Raw genomic sequence first — 23,782 nt, 5'->3', positions numbered from 1 at the left:
TATTGCAGTGATGCCTCGATATGGAGGCATCCTGCAATAACCCTGCATGGCCATCCGATGCAGAGAGAGCCACTCTGTGGCCCTCTCTGCACCGGACATCGGTGGCCGGTAACGTTGGTGGGTGGGAGCTGACTTGGGAGGCGGGTGGGCGGCCATCGATGGGCCGTATAAGGTGGAGGGGGGCGGGATCGGGGCCGGAGCTGACGGGGGCGCGCACGGGCGCGCGCGCGTGCACAGAGGGTGGCGGGCGGGCGCGTGCACGGGGCGGGAGCGGGTGGGAACCGCTATACTACAGAAAATTAGATTGTAACTGTGGGGGAAAAGGGACAAATTAAAAAACAAATAAACTTTAGTAAAATGGATCTTGGAGGGGTGGGGGGTTGTTCTTGGGTGTGGGGGGAGCTACACTACAGAAAAAGGGATTTTTCTTAAAAAAAAAGCACATTTTTGTTCTAAACTGGGTACTGGCAGACAGCTGCCAGTACCCAAGATGGCGCCCATTAAGGCAGAGGGGGAGGGTTAGAGAGCTGTTTGGTGGGGGATCTGTGAGGTTGGGGGCTAAGGGGGGATCCTACACAGCAGCATATGTAAATATGCTAAAAAAAAAAACTCAAAAAAGCCCAAATATACCTTTTATTTTAGTACTGGCAGAGTTTCTGCCAGTACTTAAGATGGCGGGGACAATTGTGGGGTGGGGGAGGGAAGAGAGCTATTTGGGAGGCATCAGGGGGTCTGATGTTTCAGGTGGGAGGCTGAGCTCTACACTAAAGCTAAAATTAACCCTGCAAGTTCCCTACAAGCTACATAATTAACCCCTTCACTGCTAGACATAATACACGCGTGATGCGCAGCAGCATTTAGCGGCCTTCTAATTACCAAAAAGCATCGCCAAAGCCATATATGTCTGCTATTTCTGAACAAAGGGGATCCCAGAGAAACATTTACAACCATTTGTGCCATAATTGCATAAGCTGTTTGTAAATGATTTCAGTGAGAAACCTAAAATTGTGAAAAAGTTAACGTTTTTTTTTTATTTGATTGCATTTGGCGGTGAAATGGTGGCATGAAATATACCAAAATGGGCCTAGATCAATAGTTGGGGTTGTCTACTACACTACACTAAAGCTAAAATTACCCCAAAATGCTCCCTACGTGCTCCCTAATTAACCCCTTCATTGCTGGGCATAATACACGTGTGGTGCGCAGTGGCATTTAGCGGCCTTCTAATTACCAAAAAGCAATGCTAAAGCCATATATGTCTGCTATTTCTGAACAAAGGGGATCCCAGAGAAGAATTTACAACCATTTATGCCATAATTGCACAAGCGGTTTGCAAATAATTTCAGTGAGAAACCAAAAGTTTGTAAAAAATTTGTAAAAAAGTGAACGATTTTTTGTATTTGATCGCATTTGGCGGTAAAATGGTGGCATGAAATATACCAAAATGGGCCTAGATCAATACTTTGGGTTGTCTACTAAAAAAAAATATATACATGTCAATGGATATTCAGAGATTCCTGAAAGATATTAGTGTTCTAATGTAACTAGCACTAATTTTGAAAAAAAATGGTTTGGAAATAGCAAAGTGCTACTTGTATTTATGGCCCTATAAGTTACAAAAAAAGCAAAGAACATGTAAACATTTGGTATTTCTAAACTCAGGATAAAATTTTGAAACTATTTAGCATGGGTGTTTTTTGGTGGTTGTAGATGGGTAACAGATTTTGGGGGTCAAAGTTAGAAAAAATGTGTTTTTTTCGATTTTTTCCTCATATTTTATATTTTTTTTTATAGTAAATGATAAGATATGATGAAAATAATGGTATCTTTAGAAAGTCCATTTAATGGCGAGAAAAACGGTATATAATATGTGTGGGTACAGTAAATGAGTAAGAGGAAAATTACAGCTAAACACAAACACCGCAGAAATGTAAAAATAGCCTTGGTCCCAAACGGACAGAAAATGGAAAAGTGCTGTGGTCATTAAGGGGTTAATTAACTCCTATCCTTTAGTGCTGTTCCACATTGGACTGTTGTGTAATATACTCCTATCTTTTAGTGCTGTTCCACATTGGACTGTTGTGTAATAACTCCTATCCTTTAGTGCTGTTCCACATTGGACTGTTGTGTAATAACTCCTATCCTTTAGTGCTGTTCCACATTGGACTGTTGTGTAATAACTCCTATCCTTTAGTGCTGTTCCACATTGGACTGTTGTGTAATAACTCCTATCCTTTAGTGCTGTTCCACATTGGACTGTTGTGTAATAACTCCTATCCTTTAGTGCTGTTCCACATTGGACTGTTGTGTAATAACTCCTATCCTTTAGTGCTGTTCCACATTGGACTGTTGTGTAATAACTCCTATCCTTTAGTGCTGTTCCACATTGGACTGTTGTGTAATAACTCCTATCCTTTAGTGCTGTTCCACATTGGACTGTTGTGTAATAACTCCTATCCTTTAGTGCTGTTCCACATTGGACTGTTGTGTAATAACTCCTATCCTTTAGTGCTGTTCCACATTGGACTGTTGTGTAATAACTCCTATCCTTTAGTGCTGTTCCACATTGGACTGTTGTGTAATAACTCCTATCCTTTAGTGCTGTTCCACATTGGACTGTTGTGTAATAACTCCTATCCTTTAGTGCTGTTCCACATTGGACTGTTGTGTAATAACTCCTATCCTTTAGTGCTGTTCCACATTGGACTGTTGTGTAATAACTCCTATCCTTTAGTGCTGTTCCACATTGGACTGTTGTGTAATAACTCCTATCCTTTAGTGCTGTTCCACATTGGACTGTTGTGTAATAACTCCTATCCTTTAGTGCTGTTCCACATTGGACTGTTGTGTAATAACTCCTATCCTTTAGTGCTGTTCCACATTGGACTGTTGTGTAATAACTCCTATCCTTTAGTGCTGTTCCACATTGGACTGTTGTGTAATAACTCCTATCCTTTAGTGCTGTTCCACATTGGACTGTTGTGTAATAACTCCTATCCTTTAGTGCTGTTCCACATTGGACTGTTGTGTAATATACTCCTATCCTTTAGTGCTGTTCCACATTGGACTGTTGTGTAATAACTCCTATCCTTTAGTGCTGTTCCACATTGGACTGTTGTGTAATATACTCCTATCCTTTAGTGCTGTTCCACATTGGACTGTTGTGTAATATACTCCTATCCTTTAGTGCAGTTCCACATTGGACTGTTGTGTAATATACTCCTATCCTTTAGTGCTGTTCCACATTGGACTGTTGTGTAATATACTCCTATCCTTTAGTGCTGTTCCACATTGGACTGTTGTGTAATAACTCCTATCCTTTAGTGCTGTTCCACATTGGACTGTTGTGTAATAACTCCTATCCTTTAGTGCTGTTCCACATTGGACTGTTGTGTAATAACTCCTATCCTTTAGTGCAGTTCCACAATGGACTGTTGTGTAATATACTCCTATCCTTTAGTGCAGTTCCACATTGGACTGTTGTGTAATATACTCCTATCCTTTAGTGCAGTTCCACATTGGACTGTTGTGTAATAACTCCTATCCTTTAGTGCTGTTCCACATTGGACTGTTGTGTAATATACTCCTATCCTTTAGTGCAGTTCCACATTGGACTGTTGTGTAATATACTCCTATCCTTTAGTGCAGTTCCACATTGGACTGTTGTGTAATATACTCCTATCCTTTAGTGCAGTTCCACATTGGACTGTTGTGTAATAACTCCTATCCTTTAGTGCTGTTCCACATTGGACTGTTGTGTAATATACTCCTATCCTTTAGTGCAGTTCCACATTGGACTGTTGTGTAATAACTCCTATCCTTTAGTGCTGTTCCACATTGGACTGTTGTGTAATAACTCCTATCCTTTAGTGCTGTTCCACATTGGACTGTTGTGTAATAACTCCTATCCTTTAGTGCTGTTCCACATTGGACTGTTGTGTAATAACTCCTATCCTTTAGTGCAGTTCCACATTGGACTGTTGTGTAATAACTCCTATCCTTTAGTGCTGTTTCACATTGGACTGTTGTGTAATTAACTCCTATCCTTTAGTGCTGTTCCACATTGGACTGTTGTGTAATAACTCCTATCCTTTAGTGCTGTTCCACATTGGACTGTTGTGTAATAACTCCTATCCTTTAGTGCTGTTCCACATTGGACTGTTGTGTAATAACTCCTATCCTTTAGTGCTGTTCCACATTGGACTGTTGTGTAATAACTCCTATCCTTTAGTGCTGTTCCACATTGGACTGTTGTGTAATAACTCCTATCCTTTAGTGCTGTTCCACATTGGACTGTTGTGTAATAACTCCTATCCTTTAGTGCTGTTCCACATTGGACTGTTGTGTAATAGCTAATTTGTCCTAATAAAGATACTTTTAAGCATTGGAGAGCTGTGGACACTTTCATTGTTCTACATTTATGTGGTGAAGTGGCAGTTCACCTGTCTGCACGAGCACTCCTATCCTTTAGTGCTGTTCCACATTGGACTGTTGTGTAACCCCTTTTAATTAAAGCTGTCTGAACTGAAATATTGAAACAATCGCAAATCTATCTGGTGACGTCCTGCAAGCTTCAAAATGAAAAGTATTTGTTTTACTTCAGAAAATTCAGTATTGAAAAGCAAAAAATAAAAGCTATGCATTTTGAAACAACCTCTTCTCGATGACAAATAGAAAAGCATAGAGTTCAATGTCCCATTTAATTTAAATGCAGCTGCATATCTATATTTAGAAAGTACATTATAGCAAGACTACCCTATTCGTATCCATCATAAACGCTTATTCTAAATTACCACTACAGCCCTGGAAACATTGCGGCACGGCTTCAACATTACACCAGTTAGGCATGACTACTCTTTAAAATCTATATGTTGTTACCCTAAAGTTCCTTAAAAGGACATGAAAGTCAACATTAAAGGGATAGTCTACTCAAAATTAAACGTTCATGATTCGGATAGAGCAAGCAATTTTAATCAACTTTCTAATTTACTGCTATTACCATCAATTTTGCTTCGTTCTCTTTGTATCTTTATTTGAAAAAGCAAGAAAGTAAGCATAGGAGCCGGCCAATGTAGCCACCAATCAGCAAGCGCTACTCAGGTACTGAACCAAAAATGGTCCGGCTACTAAGCTTACATTCAAATAAAGATACCAAGAGAATGAAGAAAATGTGATAATAGGAGTAAATTAGAAAGTTAAAAATGCTGCTCTATTTGAATCATGAAAGTTTAATTTTGACTGGACTATTCCTTTGAACTTTCATGGTTCAGAAAGAGTGTGCCATTTTTAGTCTTCTCAATTACTTCCATGATTAAATTTACTTTATTCTTTTGGCTCTGGAACAGCAATGCACTCCTGGGATTTAGCTGGCGATTGGTAGCTACACATATATCCCTTTTGTCATTGGCTCACCAAATATGTTCAGCTAGCCCCCAGTAGACTTTGCAGGGGTTAAACACAAAGTTATAAGCAAGCAACAGTGTATAATAGAATGCTCTAACACAATATAGCATTTTCTTTTTTTGTGCTTTAAAGGGACATGAAACCCACAAACATGTATTTCATGATTTAGTTACTTCTGTTATGTAATTTGCTTAGTACTTTTGACATCCTTCATAGTAAAGCATATGTAAGTAGGCTCAGGAGCTGGGATCTAGCTGCTGATTGGTGGCAGCACATATATACCTCTCATAGGCATACCGAAGTTCCAAGTAGTGCATTGATGCTTCTTCAGTAAAGGATACCAAGAGAATGAAGCAAAATTGAAAATAGAAGTAAATTTGAAAGCTGCTTAAAATGGTTTGCTCTGTCTGAATCATGAAAGAAAAAATAAGTTTAATGTCCCTTTCATGTAAAGTAATATTATTCTGTGAGAGTTTTTACAGTTTTTTGCAAAACTGATATTCCTGTCAGGAGAAAAAAATATGTTTATATTTAACATCTAACCTGCTGCTGGTCTTCATCTGTGTCTTCTTTGTTGACAGGTGCGGCCTGAAACAGAAAAGCATAGTCTAAGATATTTGTCCATTAAACCAACTGCTCAGCACCAAAAAAAATAAAGTTTATTTTGTTATAATTGATATTCCTTTGATGGCACATTACATTATGAAATGTTTACAAGGCTATGCATTTATTTGAACATAATATTTGGTAATTTGGCAACCAGTTATGATATATATCAGTGGTTCCCAAACTTTATCGGTTCACAGGGTTCAAGATTTTTTCAAGGTACCATAGTTTTAGAAACTATTTTACATACCTGACAGTTGCAGTGCGCAGTTGGTGGCTTGGTGCGATTAGTATTAAACACAAATTACCTTATATTAGGCTAGCAGAGCATTGTTTGGTATTGACAAATGCTGAGAAAAAGTACCTGGTTGTTGTTTTAATTTTTACCTTTCTGGTAAAGAAGTCACAAGATTTGCCAACCATGTTTGAATGATTGGTTTCTAAATGGTGTTTTAGCTTACTTGGAATCACGTATTCTGGAGCCAAAGGGGCCTATCTATCAAGCTCTGGATAGAGCTTGAGGCCCTGTGTTTCTGGTGAGCCTGCAGGCTCGCCAGAAACACCAGTTATGAAGCAGCGGTCTAAAGACCGCTGCTCCATAACCTGTCCGCCTGCTCTGAGCTTTGTTAAATAGAGGCCAAAATCTTCAAACACACTACGGTCTTTCTTTACCATTGAAATTTGTTGATGTAAAGCCAAAATCCAAATAATTGTCATCATATTTACGATATTTCCGCTTCTTCACACACTCGCCACTAGTTTGTGGTGCATCCTCTTCATTTTCTGTCCTAGTGTGCTTATTAAATTAAATAATTTTTTTTTTTTAAAGCTTTATTTTGACAAGTGCATTAAAATGTCATACAATACAATATAACAAAAAGTAAGTGCAACATTTTGATTTTGTAGTTTACAGTTACATATATACATTGCATTCTTTGTCAATGACCGCTTGTCTTGCATAAGTTAAACAGGTGCACTTTTTTCTTTATTTTCCTTTTAACGATGTTGGTCTCAGTTGCGGATTCAAAAGTCCGCAGCTAGTGTATGTCCATTATTATATTTTAGAAGCTTTTGTAGTTTTCTTCAGGTTTGCTGATAGAGGCATAACATTTCCACAACTTACTTTACTCACACAGTTGTGGGGGTTACAAACCCTGAAGCAGTCACTAAAGAGGTGACTAGAGGGAAGAGGAGAGGAGAATGTTTGGGGACGGTTAATAAGTGAGGTGGGTAGGAGGGGGTGAGGAGAGAGGAAGGAGAGAAGAAAAGAAAAAAAAAAAAAAAAAAAAAAAGGGTGGGGGGTGGAGGGGCCCGAGAAGGAATTAGCGAGTGGGGAGGGGGCAGGAAACCCGGTATTAGTTTTCTAAGCATGTTAGGGGAATTTAAATCTCTTTGCCCTCCCATGTCAGTGCCATCATTTCGTGAGTGCCAATTTTGAGGTAATGGTATCTTTCTAGTTGAATCAGGTCACCTACTCTGTGTCTCCAATCCTGGAGGCTAGGGGTGCTTTGTTTTTTCCAATATGCAGGTATGAGACCTTTTGCCCCATTTAGCATTAGCAGAAACAAAAGGTACTTGTCCTCACCTATTATCTTGGGCAAATCGTGATATATCAAATAAGATGGTCTGGGCGGAATTATGATCTTGAGGAGTCTACCCATCTCCCCAAATACCTCCTCCCAAAACGGGCGGATAAGAGGACAGGTCCACCAAATATGGAGATATGTTCCTTCCTCGCCACAACCCCTCCAGCACCCCCCATTTGCGTTTGGATATATTTTATGAAGTCGTTGAGGCGTCATGTACCACCTGCTCAGGAACTTGTAGTGCATTTCCTGGATGCGCATGGAAACTGACACTCTCTTGGCTTTGTCAAAAATTTTTGTCCAATCCTTCAAGTCAATTTCTAAGCCCAATTCAGTTTGCCAAGCTTCCACGAAGGTTGGTAGGGAAGCAGATCCGCCAGTCAAGAGGAGTCTGTAAAGCTGTGAAATTAGGTGTTTGGGAGTTTGATTCATTGAGCATAGTACCTCAAATGGGGTCCTGTCTCTCGTTAGGTCTGATTTGTCTTTATGCGTGTTAAAGAAATGCGAAAGCTGCGCTACTCTGAACCAAGAAGTGTATATGTCGGGTCTCAGCTCAGCAAGGTCACTTTGGCTTTTAAGTCTATGTTGGTGGACAAGGTTATAGAATGCTGCTTCAGATAGCGTGTATGGGGCCGCAAGGGGTCCCAGGACCCCCCCCGGCGCCCATATCAGGGTTCTCCCGAGCTGGGGAAAACTTGTCCATTTTTAAGCGTATAATAACTATGTACTCGCGGATCAAGTCATATATTCATGTGATAACATTGTGCATCGTACGCATCTACGAATGCCGCATATGGGTGAGTACATTCGGGTTTATTCTCGAAACCTTACGGTCTCATCAGTGGTCTTGTCAGTGGCACATCATTTATGAGCAATTTTACGGTTGCAAAAGATGAATATTTTGCGGCACCCCTGTAGGCCAGTTACGGCGCACAAGGGTGCTGCGGCGCACAGTTTGGGAACCACGGATATATATATTTATATATAATATGTTACCCTTATTTTATATAACACAAGGCAAACGTAATAAAGGGTACTTTTAAACAGGTTTAAATTCTTTTTTTTTCTTTTAGCAAAACTTTTTAGAAGTAATTTTAAACGTGCACTGAATCTTGAATTCTGAATAAAAGGTATTTGGTGTGTATAATTAAAATAATAACTATCCACCCTAATTTAATGAGCAAAATAGAATACTGCCATTGTTGTAAAGGGTCAATCACAAAAGTTTATCTAATTACCCGTATTTGCTCGATTATAAGACAACCCTGATTATAAGACGACCCCCCCAAATGTTGATATTTTTTTTAGGGGGGGGGGGTAAAGCTCTGAATTATAAGACGACCCGACAGCCAAAAAAAAAGAACACACAGTTTTTGCCATAAAACATTGTTTTATCAGTGCAACATCAGAGCATTTTATTAGTAGTAGTACAATGTCCCTTTAAAATGAGACATGAAGGCTTAACTAAGCACTATGCTGCATTTCTCCTCTTGCACCTATGAAAATTCTCAGTCCACTTTGCCTCACAAATAGCCCCATCTCTTCACCTTCACCCTCTAAATTCTGAACCCCTCTCTATGCTGCACCCATAGTTGAGCTGCTCCCCCTCTTCATAAATCCCAGTAAGCTGTCACCTCTCATTTACTAGTATTACCTAGTAGCTAATCTGCAGCTAGAATGATCCAGTTTGCTAAAGGACCAATCATGTCACTCACTGCAGTCACATGGCTTCTGCCTGTGATGTGACTGAGTTTGTCGGTCCTTTAGCTGCATGGAACCTAGCTGCTGCTGCTACTACCCAGTCTGCCTGGTTTCAATTTTATTGTAGGGAAGAGACAGGGCATAGTTGCCAACATTTAAAAAAAAATTCCAGGGACACTTTGTAGCAGAGCAAGCAAGCGGGTTACTGGAGTATTGACGGCCTACTGTTCAACTGCTCTGCCCACTCAGTTCTGCAATCAAAACACACCCATTTGATAGTAATAGTATAATTTAGACTCATCCATAGTTTATTATACAGATTACAGCACCAAGCTCTTACACCTACCCAGTCTCTGGAACACATTCTGGGCATATGGTTATTTTTACAACACAGCATCAAAATTAGAAAGACAAATAATATGTGAACCCATTCAATAATAATAATAATATTCCATTAGGAATGAAATATATTTAAATAATACACTATATCTATTTATCATCTATCTATCTGTATATATGTGTGTGTGTGTGTGTGTATATATATATATATATATATGCAAACAACAAATGTTGTGCAAAAGAGATTGTCAGGGACATTTCCAGGGACAAAAAAAATCCTGGGACATACAACAAAATCCAGGGACTGTCCCTGGAAATCAGGGACTGTTGGCAACTATGACAGGGGCCACTCAAAGGTAAATCTAGCTGCTACTGAACTCGGTCTCACTGCCTGTTATACTGTAGTAAAGACAGGGGCTGGTGTACATTAATTACGATTTTGTCCAGTTTCAGGCTCGAAAGTAAGACGACCTTGATTATAAGACGATGTCGGTTTTTCAGAGTTTCTTTTCTGAAAATCTTATAATCTAGCAAATACGGTATGTTTCTACAACACCATTCAAGTCTATAGTTTGTTTTTTGTAGATACATCATTTGATGAGCTTACTTAAAGGGATACTGAACCCAATTTTTTTCTTTTGTGATTCAGATAAACCTTGAAATTTTAAGCAACTTTCTAATTTACTCCTATTATCATTTTTTCTTCGTTCTCTTGCTATCTTTATTTAAAAAAGAAAAAAAAAAAAAAACACGTCAGAAATGACGAATCCTGCTTCCTCCAATCATGGCTTTCCCATCCGGGGGAATCTTGGCCTGATGCAACGCCGTGATTAGAGGAAGCTGGATTCGTCATTTTGAACCCACGAAGACAGCTTGCGACGGGCGGAGGAAGTGCTGGAGCGGCTGCCAGGATTAAAAGGTAAGTTTTTGAAGAAAACGAGTGAAATATCAACTTTGATGAATTAAAGTGCCCTTGTTTTTAATAGGATTATTAAAACCCGGGCATTAATTCATCAAAATGGACCTTCACTTTAAAGTATTGTGATAAACCTCATACTCCCTAAATAAAATGCATGTTTCTCTACCAGAATACATATACATACTAATTTGTCACAGCATGAGGATCGCAATAGACATGAGGGCTAGTAGTGAGAAATTAGAGATGAATAACCCCTTTGTGACGGAAATCACGTGATAGATGATGTGATTGCGTGATTTCAAGGCCGGGATCGGATCATGGGGGACTGCCTACACTGCTAGACACGCCCCCAGACCGATCCTTAACTTCGTCAATGGGGGAAGCTGCAGGACGCCTTATATGGTAGTACGTAACTTCCATGCAGTGCTACAAGCATTAAAGCCCAAAGCTGTTAGGACGGCATGGAACGTCCTAATGGTGTAAAGGGGTTTAACATAACCTTACAGGAGTAAAATTAACACCATGATCATAACACATGGGAGCCACTTGCACAATTATGGCTGTTAAACATACAAATAATAAATTTACTAAAAATGTCAAGTGGCACAGGACAGAAAACTCTCTACCCGCTGTTCTGCCCTCCAAGGGGCGATCTTGTTTGCACACCTAACATAAATCCCAATGCACATATTTTTAGTTCTGCTTTTTCAATGGGCCACAAAAGCTATGGACTATTCTTTATTCTCATTTTTCCTTGGCCACAAAAACTAAAGCAGGCCATTGAGCCTCCAATTGGCTATCCCTGAAATACAAAATACAAAATGCAGCACATTTATAAAGGAACAGTTATTAATGGCACACAATTTGGCTTGGCACCTCTACCATGTTTTCCTGGACAGGTGAATGGTGCTGTTTAGAAGCACAATAAGTATCCCTCACTTACATACTTAATATATTTATTAGTATACTGTACAGATTTGGTACAATTTATTGTTATTTGTCAAACAAGCTATCTAAAACAACAACATTATAGTCCATATTACATGAGCTGGGAGAGAAAGAAAAGAGAATGCCTACATATATTATTTAGAAATTTATCATAATGCCCAAACTAATATATTTTAACTTACAATGCTTCTTTTTAAAATACATTTTTTCAAAGCAAACTTCACGTCTAGTGACAACGATGTATTGGACTGTTTTGGTTTTTAATTGTGAATATTATAGGTAGAGATGATGCACTGCATCGCCACTGATAACTGCACAGGCATCAGACACTCTATATGAAGAGAAGGCAACTCAGACAATCAGATTTGCACAACAGTGCGATGAAATACCGACCAAAATAGTAACATCGTGGTGATAATAAAAGCGGCCTAGTTATAGTTATATTGCACCAAATAAGCAGTGCTTCAAACACTCGTGATTACCTCCATGGGCGCCGCCATCTTGAAAACAGCTTGTTGTTGTATTTGTAGGTCCTGGTTGGTGGGTAAAGCAATTCTCATACAGCTGCCGAAAACTGACCTTTCTAGTTTTTACAATATATACAGGTAAACAAAGAGCTATTCCGTAATGTAATTCAATTCTGAACTATGTAGTTGTGATTTGCATTGATTATTATAATTAGGGAGATGGGAGTATTTTTGTAGCTGCTAGGACCTTATATAGTAAGGCTATAATAGTGGATTTTTGCAATAAATATGGACTACCGTAACCGTACTGTTAGGAAAGATATTGTGATGCAGATGTTCACTCTGCTGGGTTCTAAAGTTTTAATAAGGCATTACATAGTCATTTTTAAATTTATGGTGTTGTAGGAGAACTGTTAATGGAAACAAATATTTTCTAAACGTGAAACGAGTATCGTAGTATGTACTGAGTTGTTTGCGTAATTGTTACAAACGTAAAGTTGCATCTTTTTGTGGGGGAAAAACTGTTGGCACCTATAGCATATATTATCATAAATAATAATACGTTGATTATTTTTTAGCTGTTAAAATTATAGTTCATATTAAATTTACATCGCTTAGAAGTTTCATCATTGGGCATGTTTTTCACCTCACCCGGGTTAGCCCCCATATTCAAAATTTGGATCTTTTCCAGATAAGCCCCGCCAAAAAGTTAAGCCCCGCCACCTGAGTATAATGCTACATACAATTTTAAAGCAGAGCTAAACCATAGCTTTTTAGCACACAGCCCTGCCTGCCTCTGTTCTCCGGGAACACTTCCCCCTGCACTGTTGGTTACCACGGGCACGGTAATAAATTAGCTCATAAAGACACGGAGCTAAAAATGTAACTCTTCTCACACGCTGCACTGTGAAACCCGATACTGGCTCTGGCTGATCCTTTCATAAAGTGCATTAGTGGCGGGGCTTATCTGGAAAAGATCCGAAAACTGCTTCAGTTAAACTGCCATAAAACATTTTGAGTTATGTGCATATTATAAAAGGGTGAACTGAGGTAAAACAGTGTGTGGGGAAAAAATATATTTTAATAAAATTTCCAAAAATCTGCAAAATTGCTTACACTTTAGTGTTGCCAAGTGTAGCCTAACCCCCCCCCCCCCTTATCAGTGTCCTACTCCAAACCCTGAGGTATCATAACAAAGTGTGCACTTGAGGATAATTATGCAAGTAAGGGGGGGGGGGGTGAGGAGGGACAACAGGTACTGTTATTGTTTGCTGCCAAGATGCTTGCTCGTTTCCATGGGGATAATGTCACATGCTTTGTGAAAGCTTCAGCATTATACTCTGCACTGCATTAGTCAGATATCATGTGACCCTGCCCCCTACCGTGCACGTTCATGCTGCAGAAGCAATTGCCTGGATAGCACCTTCCATATATGCAAATGCTCAGGGGGATGCTTGCTGCAAACACAACTATGCCTGAATTCAAGGGTTTAATGGGATTTAAAACAAACGGTTTGCAGGTAATCTTTGGCTGCATTATATATTTAGAATCTTATGTTAGTTCATACTGTTTTATATCCCTTTAATGTCAAGTGGTAAAGAAACTGTCTTATTGTCAAAGAACCGATCATCACCATGCAGATGAGACTCCCAGATCTGTTTCTGCAACTATCTTTTAGCGTTGCGTAGCAACGTGACGCGGTTTCTTCAGTGCAGGTGATGATGTCAGACGGGCTTCTGTGGTTGTTTGTTCCTGTGAGTGCTCTTCTCTCTGTTTGTATTTAGTACCCCTATACTAAAGCCTGCTCTATGTTGCCTGACTACTCTGCTGAATACCCCTATACTAAAGCCTGCTGTAAGTTGCCTGACTACTCTGCTGGATACCTCTATTAAAAAAAGCCTGCTGGAAGTTGCCGGACTACTCTGCTGGATACCCCTATACTAAAGCCTGCTGTAACCTGCCTGACTACCCTGCTGGATACCCCTATTCTAAAGCCTGCTGTAACCTGCCTGACTACCCTGCTGGATACCCCTATTCTAAAGCCTGCTGTAACCTGCCTGACTACTCTGCTAGATACCACTATACTTAAGCCTGCTGTAACCTGCCTGACTACTCTGCTGGATACCCCTATACTAAAGCCCGCTGTAAGTTTCCTGACTACTCTGCTGGATACCCCTATACTAAAGCCTGCTGTAAGTTGCCTGACTACTCTGCTGGAAACCCCTATTCTAAAGCCTGCTGTAACCTGCCTGACTACTCTGCTGGATACCTCTATACTTAAGCCTGCTTTAAGTTGCCTAACTACTCTGCTGGATACCCCTATACTAAAGCCCGCTGTAAGTTGCCTGACTACTCTGCTGGATACCCCTATACTAAAGCCCGCTGTAAGTTGCCTGACTACTCTGCTGGATTCCCCTATACTAAAGCCCGCTGTAAGTTGCCTGACTACTCTGCTGGATTCCCCTATACTAAAGCCCGCTGTAAGTTGCCTGACTACTCTGCTGGATACCCCTATACTAAAGCCTGCTGTAAGTTGCCTGACTACTCTGCTGGAAACCCCTATTCTAAAGCCTGCTGTAACCTGCCTGACTATTCTGCTGAAAACCCCTATTCTAAAGCCCTGCTGTAACCTGCCTGACTACTCTGCTGGAAACCCCTATACTAAAGCCTGCTGTAAGTTGCCTGACTACTCTGCTGGATACTCCTATACTAAAGCCTGCTGTAACCTGCCTGAATACTCTGCTGGCTACCCCTATACTAAAGCCTGCTGTAAGTTGCCTGACTACTCTGCTGGTGCTGGATACCTCTATATTAAAGCCTGCTGTAACCTGCCTGACTACTCTGCTGGATACCTCTATACTAAAGCCTGCTGTAACCTGCCTAACTACTCTGCTGGATACCTCTATACTAAAGCCTGCTGTAACCTGCCTGACTACTCTGCTGGATACCTCTATACTAAAGCCTGCTGTAACCTGCCTGACTACTCTGCTAGATACCCCTATACTAAAGCCTGCTGTAACCTGCCTGACTACCATGCTGGATACCCCTATACTAAAGCCTGCTGTAACCTGCCTGACTACTCTGCTGGATACCTCTATACTAAAGCCTGCTGTAAGTTGCCTGACTACTCTGATGGATACCCCTATACTAAAGCCTGCTGTAAGTTGCCTGACTACTCTGCTGGATACCTCTATACTAAAGCCTGCTGTAAGTTGCCTCACTACTCTGCTGGATACCCTAATACTAAAGCCTGCTGTAAGTTGCCTGACTACTCTGTTGGATACCTCTATACTAAAGGCTGCTGTAAGTTGCCTCACTACTCTGCTGGATACCCTGATACTAAGGCCTGCTGTAAGTTGCCTGACTACTCTTCTGAATACTCTTCTGGATACCCCTATACTACACCTCACTGACGAGGCTAAATGAAGCATGGAGAAACAGAAAAAGAATGACAATGGGTGTACTGTAGAATGTGTGTATTACTCATTAAAGTCATTTGATGAACGGGACACTAACATTAAGGACCTAGAAAGTATTTTCTCACTTGATAAATCACAGCTATCTTTGGGGCAATTATTCAGTGAGATGGAAACTCTGATGATCAAAGAAAAGAAATATAACTGAGACATTTGGATTTTGGAACGGTATCACTCTATGGGAATGATTCCTAGGGTATTAAGAGTAAATAAAAGCCTGCTCTATGTTGCCTGACTACTCTGCTGAATACCCCTATACTAAAGCCTGCTGTAAGTTGCCTGACTACTCTGCTGGATATCCCTATACTAAAGCCTGCTGTAAGTTGCCTGACTACTCTGCTGGATACCCCTATACTAAAGTCTCCTGTAAGTTGCCTGACTACTCTGCTGGATACCCCTATACTAAGGCCTGCTGTAAGTTGCCTGACTACTCTGCTGGATACCCCTATACTAAAGCCTGCTGTAACCTGCCGGACTACTCTGCTGGATACCCCTATACTAAAGCCTGCTGTAACCTGCCTGACTACTCTGCTGGATACCACTATACTTAAGCCTGCTGTAACCTGCCTGACTACTCTGCTGGATACCCCTATACTAAAGCCCGCTATAAGTTGCCTGACTACTCTGCTGGATACCCCTATACTAAAGCCCGCTATAAGTTGCCTGACTACTCTGCTGGATACCCCTATACTAAAGCCCGCTGTAAGTTGCCTGACTACTCTGCTGGATACCCCTATACTAAAGCCTGCTCTAAGTTGCCTGACTACTCTGCTTGGAACCCCTATTCTAAAGCCTGATGTAACCTGCCTGACTACTCTGCTGGAAACCGCTATACTAAAGCCTGCTGTAAGTTGCCTGACTACTCTGCTGGATACTCCTATACTAAAGCCTGCTGTAACCTGCCTGAATACTCTGCTGGCTACCCCTATACTAAAGCCTGCTGTAAGTTGCCTGACTACTCTGCTGGTGCTGGATACCTCTATATTAAAGCCTGCTGTAACCTGCCTGACTACTCTGCTGGATACCTCTATACTAAAGCCTGCTGTAACCTGCCTGACTACTCTGCTGGATACCTCTATACTAAAGCCTGCTGTAAGTTGCCTGACTACTCTGATGGATACCCCTATACTAAAGCCTGCTGTAAGTTGCCTGACTACTCTGCTGGATACCTCTATACTAAAGCCTGCTGTAAGTTGCCTCACTACTCTGCTGGATATCCCAATACTAAAGCCTGCTGTAAGTTGCCTGACTACTCTGTTGGATACCTCTATACTAAAGGCTGCTGTAAGTTGCCTCACTACTCTGCTGGATACCCTGATACTAAGGCCTGCTGTAAGTTGCCTGACTACTCTTCTGAATACTCTTCTGGATACCCCTATACTACACCTCACTGACGAGGCTAAATTAAGCATGGAGAAACAGAAAAAGAATGACAATGGGTGTACTGTAGAATGTGTGTATTACTCATTAAAGTCATTTGATGAAAAGGACACTAACATTAAGGACCTAGAAAGTATTTTCTCACTTGATAAATCACAGCTATCTTTGGGGCAATTATTCAGTGAGATGGAAACTCTGATGATCAAAGAAAAGAAATATAACTGAGACATTTGGATTTTTGTAATGGTATCACTCTATGGGAATGATTCCTAGGGTATTAAGAGTAAATAAATTCCCTACATTTGTTACAGAGGATAAGGAATTCATCAAGGACTGGAATGATACTTTGACAGACTGTTGACTTAAATTGATTAAGTTAATTACTGCTTATAAAACTGTGGTTTTAGCTAATATTAATGTACAGATTGATTTAATACAACAAGAATTAAACAGAAGGAGGGAACATCAGGATTATTCTAGGTTTGATGCTATTTTATCGAAATCCTTAGCTGAGGCAAAAACTTTGTTAATGCAGATGAAACATAGAAAATATCTTAGAGAGAAAACTGATTATGACAATGGTATGGTCTATATTTGGAATAAGAAAGTGTCCTATCCCAACAAACAGGTGAACTGGAGGGATGGTGCTAGGGGCCATAGAAGATCTAACAAAAAATCCATAAATAATAATAATAAAAATAAATATCAAAGGGACAGAGTAGTAACCTTCTCTGAGAGTGAGGCTGAATCCCCAGGTGTGGAAATGGTATCTGGTGGGGAAGATGAATACACAGAAACAACTAGTGGGGAGGGACCCTCACGCACCTCAGCCTGGGAATCTGTGAGACCTAAACAAGGTAGTACACACATTACCCCTATTATTAAGTATATGGATAGGGGGTATCAGGATGAATATAGTGAGGATCACAATAAGGAAATCCCACCTCTCCCACCAAGGATTAGAGATGAGGGTGACCTAGAACAGGTTTTTCCCTTGGTACAGAGGAGTTTCAGGGGAGGAGGAAGAAGAGGGGGAGGCTCACAGAGAAGAGGCAGGGGAGGGAGGGGTACAGATATATTCCCCCACAGGACATGTATCGACTACGCAGAGGCAGGAGCTCAGGACAGATAAAATACTATCCATGAGTGCTATAAATCTATCAACACTTTCAGAAGTGGAAGAAAGGGTACTATCTTTAGGTTTAAATTTTGCCTCTTTTGATCTATTTCAAACATTGCTGGATATCAATGGTTTAATTAGGAATTTTGACTTTAAAAAAACATTTTTCAAGATTAAGAGCAGGGAATCCCATGTCGGAGGAATTAGAGGAAAGGCATACCAAAGAAAGTGAGGTTAATTTTCCTTTAGAATTTGATGAATTTTGTGATCTAGCCAATTTAGAGGAATTACATATGGAAGGATCCTCCTTCATAGAGGATGGGATGCACACACAAGTTTTACCTAAACGTAAAAAACCTTCCAGATTTTACCCCATACAGGATAGGGGGAACATACTCATGACATTTCAAAAAAGAGTAGAAAAATACTTGACAGAACTTTCCAATCAGAACAAAGAGGGTCTCAGTAATAATTTAACATGGAAAGAGAGACAGGCTTTGGACAGACTAAAACTTAATCAAGACATAACTATTAGAACAGCGGACAAAGGCGGTTCAGTTGTGGTTATGGACCGGATTTGGTTCATAAATGAAGCCAGGAGACAACTTGAGGATAATACACAATATCTGGCACTAGCGAGTGATCCAACCAATGGTTTCAAGAAATTAATGAGTCATTTAATTGATGAAGGGAGAGAATTAGGCATGTTTGACCATAAAACAGCTGAGTTTCTGTTGGTTGATTACCCAGTAGTGCCAATATTTAACCATTTGCCAAAAGTACATAAAAGTTTAACAAATGTAACTGGAAGACCAATTGTAAGTTGCATAGGTTCACTCACAGAACCACTCTCCCAATGGCTAGATGAGATTTTGAGACCAATGGTGGAAAATTTGTACTCATCTCTGAGAGACACCAAAGAACTTTTGATCCTTGTTGAAGGGATCAAATGGGAGAATGATTTCTTTTGGTTAACCATAGATGTATAAGCCCTTTATTCCTCAATTAGATATGAATTTGGTCTGGAGGCAATAAAATATTTTTTGACCAAAGTCACTAATTGGAATAGACAATGCTGTGACTTTATAGGGAGAGTGACTCGTTTTCTTTTATCCCAAAATTATTTTACCTTCCAGGGCAATTTCTATCTCCAGAGATGTGGGACAGCAATGGGGGCTAAGTTTGCCCCCTCGTACGCCAACCTGTTCATGGGTTGGTGGGAGCTGTCCCACATCTATGGAGATAGAAATACCTATAAGAACAATGTAGCCCTTTTTTAGGCGATATATTGATGATTTGTTAATTATCTGGAAGGGGGACAAAGCATTGGCTAAAGATTTTGTTGACATTCTAAATACCAATGAATTGGGAATAAAACTTACATATGAGATCTCTACTGATAGAATTGACTATTTTTAAGATTGACTGGACAAAGGACTAGTAAGATCACAACAGAAGTTTATAGAAAACCCATATCTGGGAATTCTTTACTGCATGCGAAAAGTTGCCACTCCCGCAAAGTGTTTGGTGCGGTAGTCAAGGGTCAAATCATCAGGGTCAGGAGAAACTGCTCCGGCCCAGATAAATATGAGACACATTCTAAAAATTTAGCGGACCGTTTGACTTCTAGAGGATATGACACACAGATGGTACACACTTTAAGAGAACAAATTAGAAGAGTGGATAGACGGGATCTGCTTTATGATAGTTTTCATTCCACACAGGATATGACAAGTAAGAAAGAAAAGAAAGAATTTAAGGGTATTTCATTCGTAACTAATTATAGCCAACAGTTTGAATCCATCTGCAAGATTGTGAAAAAACATCTCCCCTTATTGGTGGCAGATGATGACTTGGCAGAAGTAATAACTAAAGGTTGTAGATTTTCCAACAGGAGAGCTAAAACTATAGGCAATATAATATCACCTACTGAACTCCCGATTAGACCTACACAGGTGGAGTCCTAGTTAACACACAAGGGTGTATTTAAATGCAGCAACCGTACTTGTAAAGCGTGTGAGCTCCTCTCACCAGGGAGAAACTTCAAAAGTGAGGCGACAGGTAGAACTTTTGAACATAAAGAGGTCTTCAACTGTAGATCTTATAATGTGATATATCTACTGACTTGTACACAATGTCATGTTCAATACACAGGTTTAACAACACGTGAAGTCAGGGAAAGAATTTGAGAACATTTAGGAAACATTAAGGCAGGTAAATTGACCACACCGCTCATTCAACATTTCAAGCACAGGCATCCAGGTTCTTCAGATACACTAAGCTGGACAATAATTGAAAAAGTAAGATCCAAGAGAATATGCCCTTTCGAAAAGAGAGGTTTTCTGGATCTTTAAATTGGGCACAAGAAAACCACAAGGGTTAAACTCTGAGTTTGATATAGTGAATTTCTGGTATTGAATTAAATACAGGGAGTGCAGAATTATTAGGCAAATGAGTATTTTGACCACGTCATCCTCTTTATGCATGTTGTCTTACTCCAAGCTGTATAGGCTTGAAAGCCTACTACCAATTAAGCATATTAGGTGATGTGCATCTCTGTAATGAGAAGGGGTGTGGTCTAATGACATCAACACCCTATATCCGGTGTGCATAATTATTAGGCAACTTCCTTTCCTTTGGCAAAATGGGTCAAAAGAAGGACTTGACAGGCTCAGAAAAGTCAAAAATAGTGAGATATCTTGCAGAGGGATGCAGCACTCTTAAAATTGCAAAGCTTCTGAAGCGTGATCATCGAACAATCAAGCGTTTCATTCAAAATAGTCAACAGGGTCGCAAGAAGCGTGTGGAAAAACCAAGGTGCAAAATAACTGCCCATGAACTGAGAAAAGTCAAGCGTGCAGCTGCCAAGATGCCACTTGCCACCAGTTTGGCCATATTTCAGAGCTGCAACATCACTGGAGTGCCCAAAAGCACAAGGTGTGCAATACTCAGAGACATGGCCAAGGTAAGAAAGGCTGAAAGACGACCACCACTGAACAAGACACACAAGCTGAAACGTCAAGACTGGGCCAAGAAATATCTCAAGACTGATTTTTCTAAGGTTTTATGGACTGATGAAATGAGAGTGAGTCTTGATGGGCCAGATGGATGGGCCCGTGGCTGGATTGGTAAAGGGCAGAGAGCTCCAGTCCGACTCAGATGCCAGCAAGGTGGAGGTGGAGTACTGGTTTGGGCTGGTATCATCAAAGATGAGCTTGTGGGGCCTTTTCGGGTTGAGGATGGAGTCAAGCTCAACTCCCAGTCCTACTGCCAGTTTCTGGAAGACACCTTCTTCAAGCAGTGGTACAGGAAGAAGTCTGCATCCTTCAAGAAAAACATGATTTTCATGCAGGACAATGCTCCATCACACGCGTCCAAGTACTCCACAGCGTGGCTGGCAAGAAAGGGTATAAAAGAAGAAAATCTAATGACATGGCCTCCTTGTTCACCTGATCTGAACCCCATTGAGAACCTGTGGTCCATCATCAAATGTGAGATTTACAAGGAGGGAAAACAGTACACCTCTCTGAACAGTGTCTGGGAGGCTGTGGTTGCTGCTGCACGCAATGTTGATGGTGAACAGATCAAAACACTGACAGAATCCATGGATGGCAGGCTTTTGAGTGTCCTTGCAAAAAAGGTGGCTATATTGGTCACTGGTTTGTTTTTGTTTTGTTTTTGAATGTCAGAAATGTATATTTGTGAATGTTTAGATGTTATATTGGTTTCACTGGTAAAAATAAATAATTGAAATGGGTATATATTTGTTTTTTGTTAAGTTGCCTAATAATTATGCACAGTAAAAGTCACCTGCACACACAGATATCCCCCTAAAATAGCTATAACTAAAAACAAACTAAAAACTACTTCCAAAACTATTCAGCTTTGATATTAATGAGTTTTTTGGGTTCATTGAGAACATGGTTGTTGTTCAATAATAAAATTAATCCTCAAAAATACAACTTGCCTAATAATTCTGCACTCCCTGTATTGTTTTACAGAGATCTACATTGTCTCACTCTCCCTCCCACCTATGAAAGAGTCAAACCAACTCTTTGTCTATATTTAACAATGGATAGTGGCCTATTGTTAGACATAGTTTAGAAATTTACTGTTTGGAGAACAGACCAGCGTATATATATATATATATATATATATTATGAAAAGAGGTTTTTGGTCGATTCTATTTCTTTACGAAAGTTTATTTTTGGCCATTCAGGTCATTGTATTTTATGTCCCATTACCTGTTCACCATCATCATTTCACCACCATCATTTTCCAATATGTTTCTAATGATTCTTCACCGTTTCTATATTTTATTACAGGGTTAGACTAGTGACATTAGTCACCTGATTGAAGTAAATGGATGTTTTTTGATCTGGGGACCTACCTGTATTATTAAGTAAGGTACAAAATTTTGCCTCCTATAGCAATTATTAGGTTTGAGTATGGAAATAAGCCTCATTTTATTGCTTGATGTTATGATGAAAAATATAGAGAAGCTGATTATGCTTAATAGACTAGTTCAGATACCGTTTACATTTTGATACCATTATTACAATAAGATTAAAAGTTGTTTAAAACCTGTGCAAGGTACATTTAAGTTAACATTAGCAGTCTAGGGACATCCTAACAAACTTAGGGGCTATTATATTTAAAATTATATTTGAAAAGGATAAAGGTTCAATGAGCTTCTTGTTCTCATCTATTGTTTTGCAGCCCCATTTTTTGACTTTATTATTCTGCTGTCTGTGATGTGTATATAGAAAGAAATGTCACATAAAAAAAACAACCAACAATTTGTATTTTATATGAATTACTTACTATGTTAGAATTAACTTGGAAGACTGGCTCTTTTTTTGAATGAAATTTAAGTGCTTGAATATCATGAATTTGTTTAAAATAATGTAGCTTTTTGTTTAAGCACCGATTGAGTTAATTAATATGGCATACTATAAGGGGGCTGGGTCGGCAGGGTCATTTATTTTAACCTATCACATTGGAGGAAACACAGTAAAAGGTTTTAGTCCGGATAGGCAGGTCACACAGCTAGGACTAAGGCCATTGGCCGAACCGCGTCAGCTGACCTGTGACGCTGCCGACACATCCGGGTACTCAGTGGAGGAAGTATACTCACAATTTTAACGTGACGAAATAAAGGCTATTTTTATTGAAAGAAAACTCCCCGGTTTGTCCATTTTTTTATGTTACATTTACCCCAATACTAAGGCCTGCTGTAAGTTGCCTGACTACTCTGCTGGATACCCCTATACTAAAGCCTGCTGTAACCTGCCTGACTACTCTGATGGATACCCCTATACTAAGGCCTGCTGTAAGTTGCCTGACTACTCTGCTGGATACCCCTATACTAAAGCCTGTTGTAAGTTGCCCGACTACTCTGCTGGATAACCCAATACTAAAGCATGCTGTAAGTTGCCTGACTACTCTGCTGGATACCCCTATACTAAAGCCCGCTGTAACCTGCCTGGCTACTCTTCTGGATACCCCTATACTACACCTCACTGACGAGGCCCAATGAAGGCCTTTAGGATTGTCTAGGGTTGCTGTGTTCCTTATTCAGAGAGGAATTGCTTGGTATTTTGGCTCTGGACTGACCGTAATAGGCTGGAACAGACTGATATACTACAGTAAAGTTCTACTCTGTAAAATGCATTACTGGGATAAAAAGAAGCTGCACCCAGGTGGCAAATCACCATAGAACAGGCTAACAATGGTATTGAGCTGGTTGTTCATTCCTGTGAGTGCTCTTCTCTCTGTATGTATTTAGTACCCTTATACTAAAGCCTGCTCTATGTTGCCTGACTACTCTGCTGGAT

General features: G+C 40.1%; 1 protein-coding gene across 1 annotated transcript in view; it reads right to left on the bottom strand.

Annotated features, from left to right (window-relative positions):
* WDR55 (WD repeat domain 55) overlaps nt 1-12,786 on the bottom strand; it is a 135,121-nt gene extending 122,335 nt beyond the window's left edge. Inside the window, 2 exon segments of the mRNA XM_053718602.1 lie at nt 5,947-5,991; nt 11,985-12,786. Coding sequence (XP_053574577.1) covers nt 5,947-5,991; nt 11,985-12,062 — 123 coding nt within the window. The 5' untranslated portion in view covers nt 12,063-12,786.
* Nucleotides 12,787-23,782: the final 10,996 nt, after the last annotated feature.

Source organism: Bombina bombina, chromosome 6 (genome assembly GCF_027579735.1).
Source record: "Bombina bombina isolate aBomBom1 chromosome 6, aBomBom1.pri, whole genome shotgun sequence".
Lineage (NCBI taxonomy): Eukaryota > Metazoa > Chordata > Amphibia > Anura > Bombinatoridae > Bombina > Bombina bombina.
This window is presented reverse-complemented; position numbering and strand designations above follow the sequence as displayed.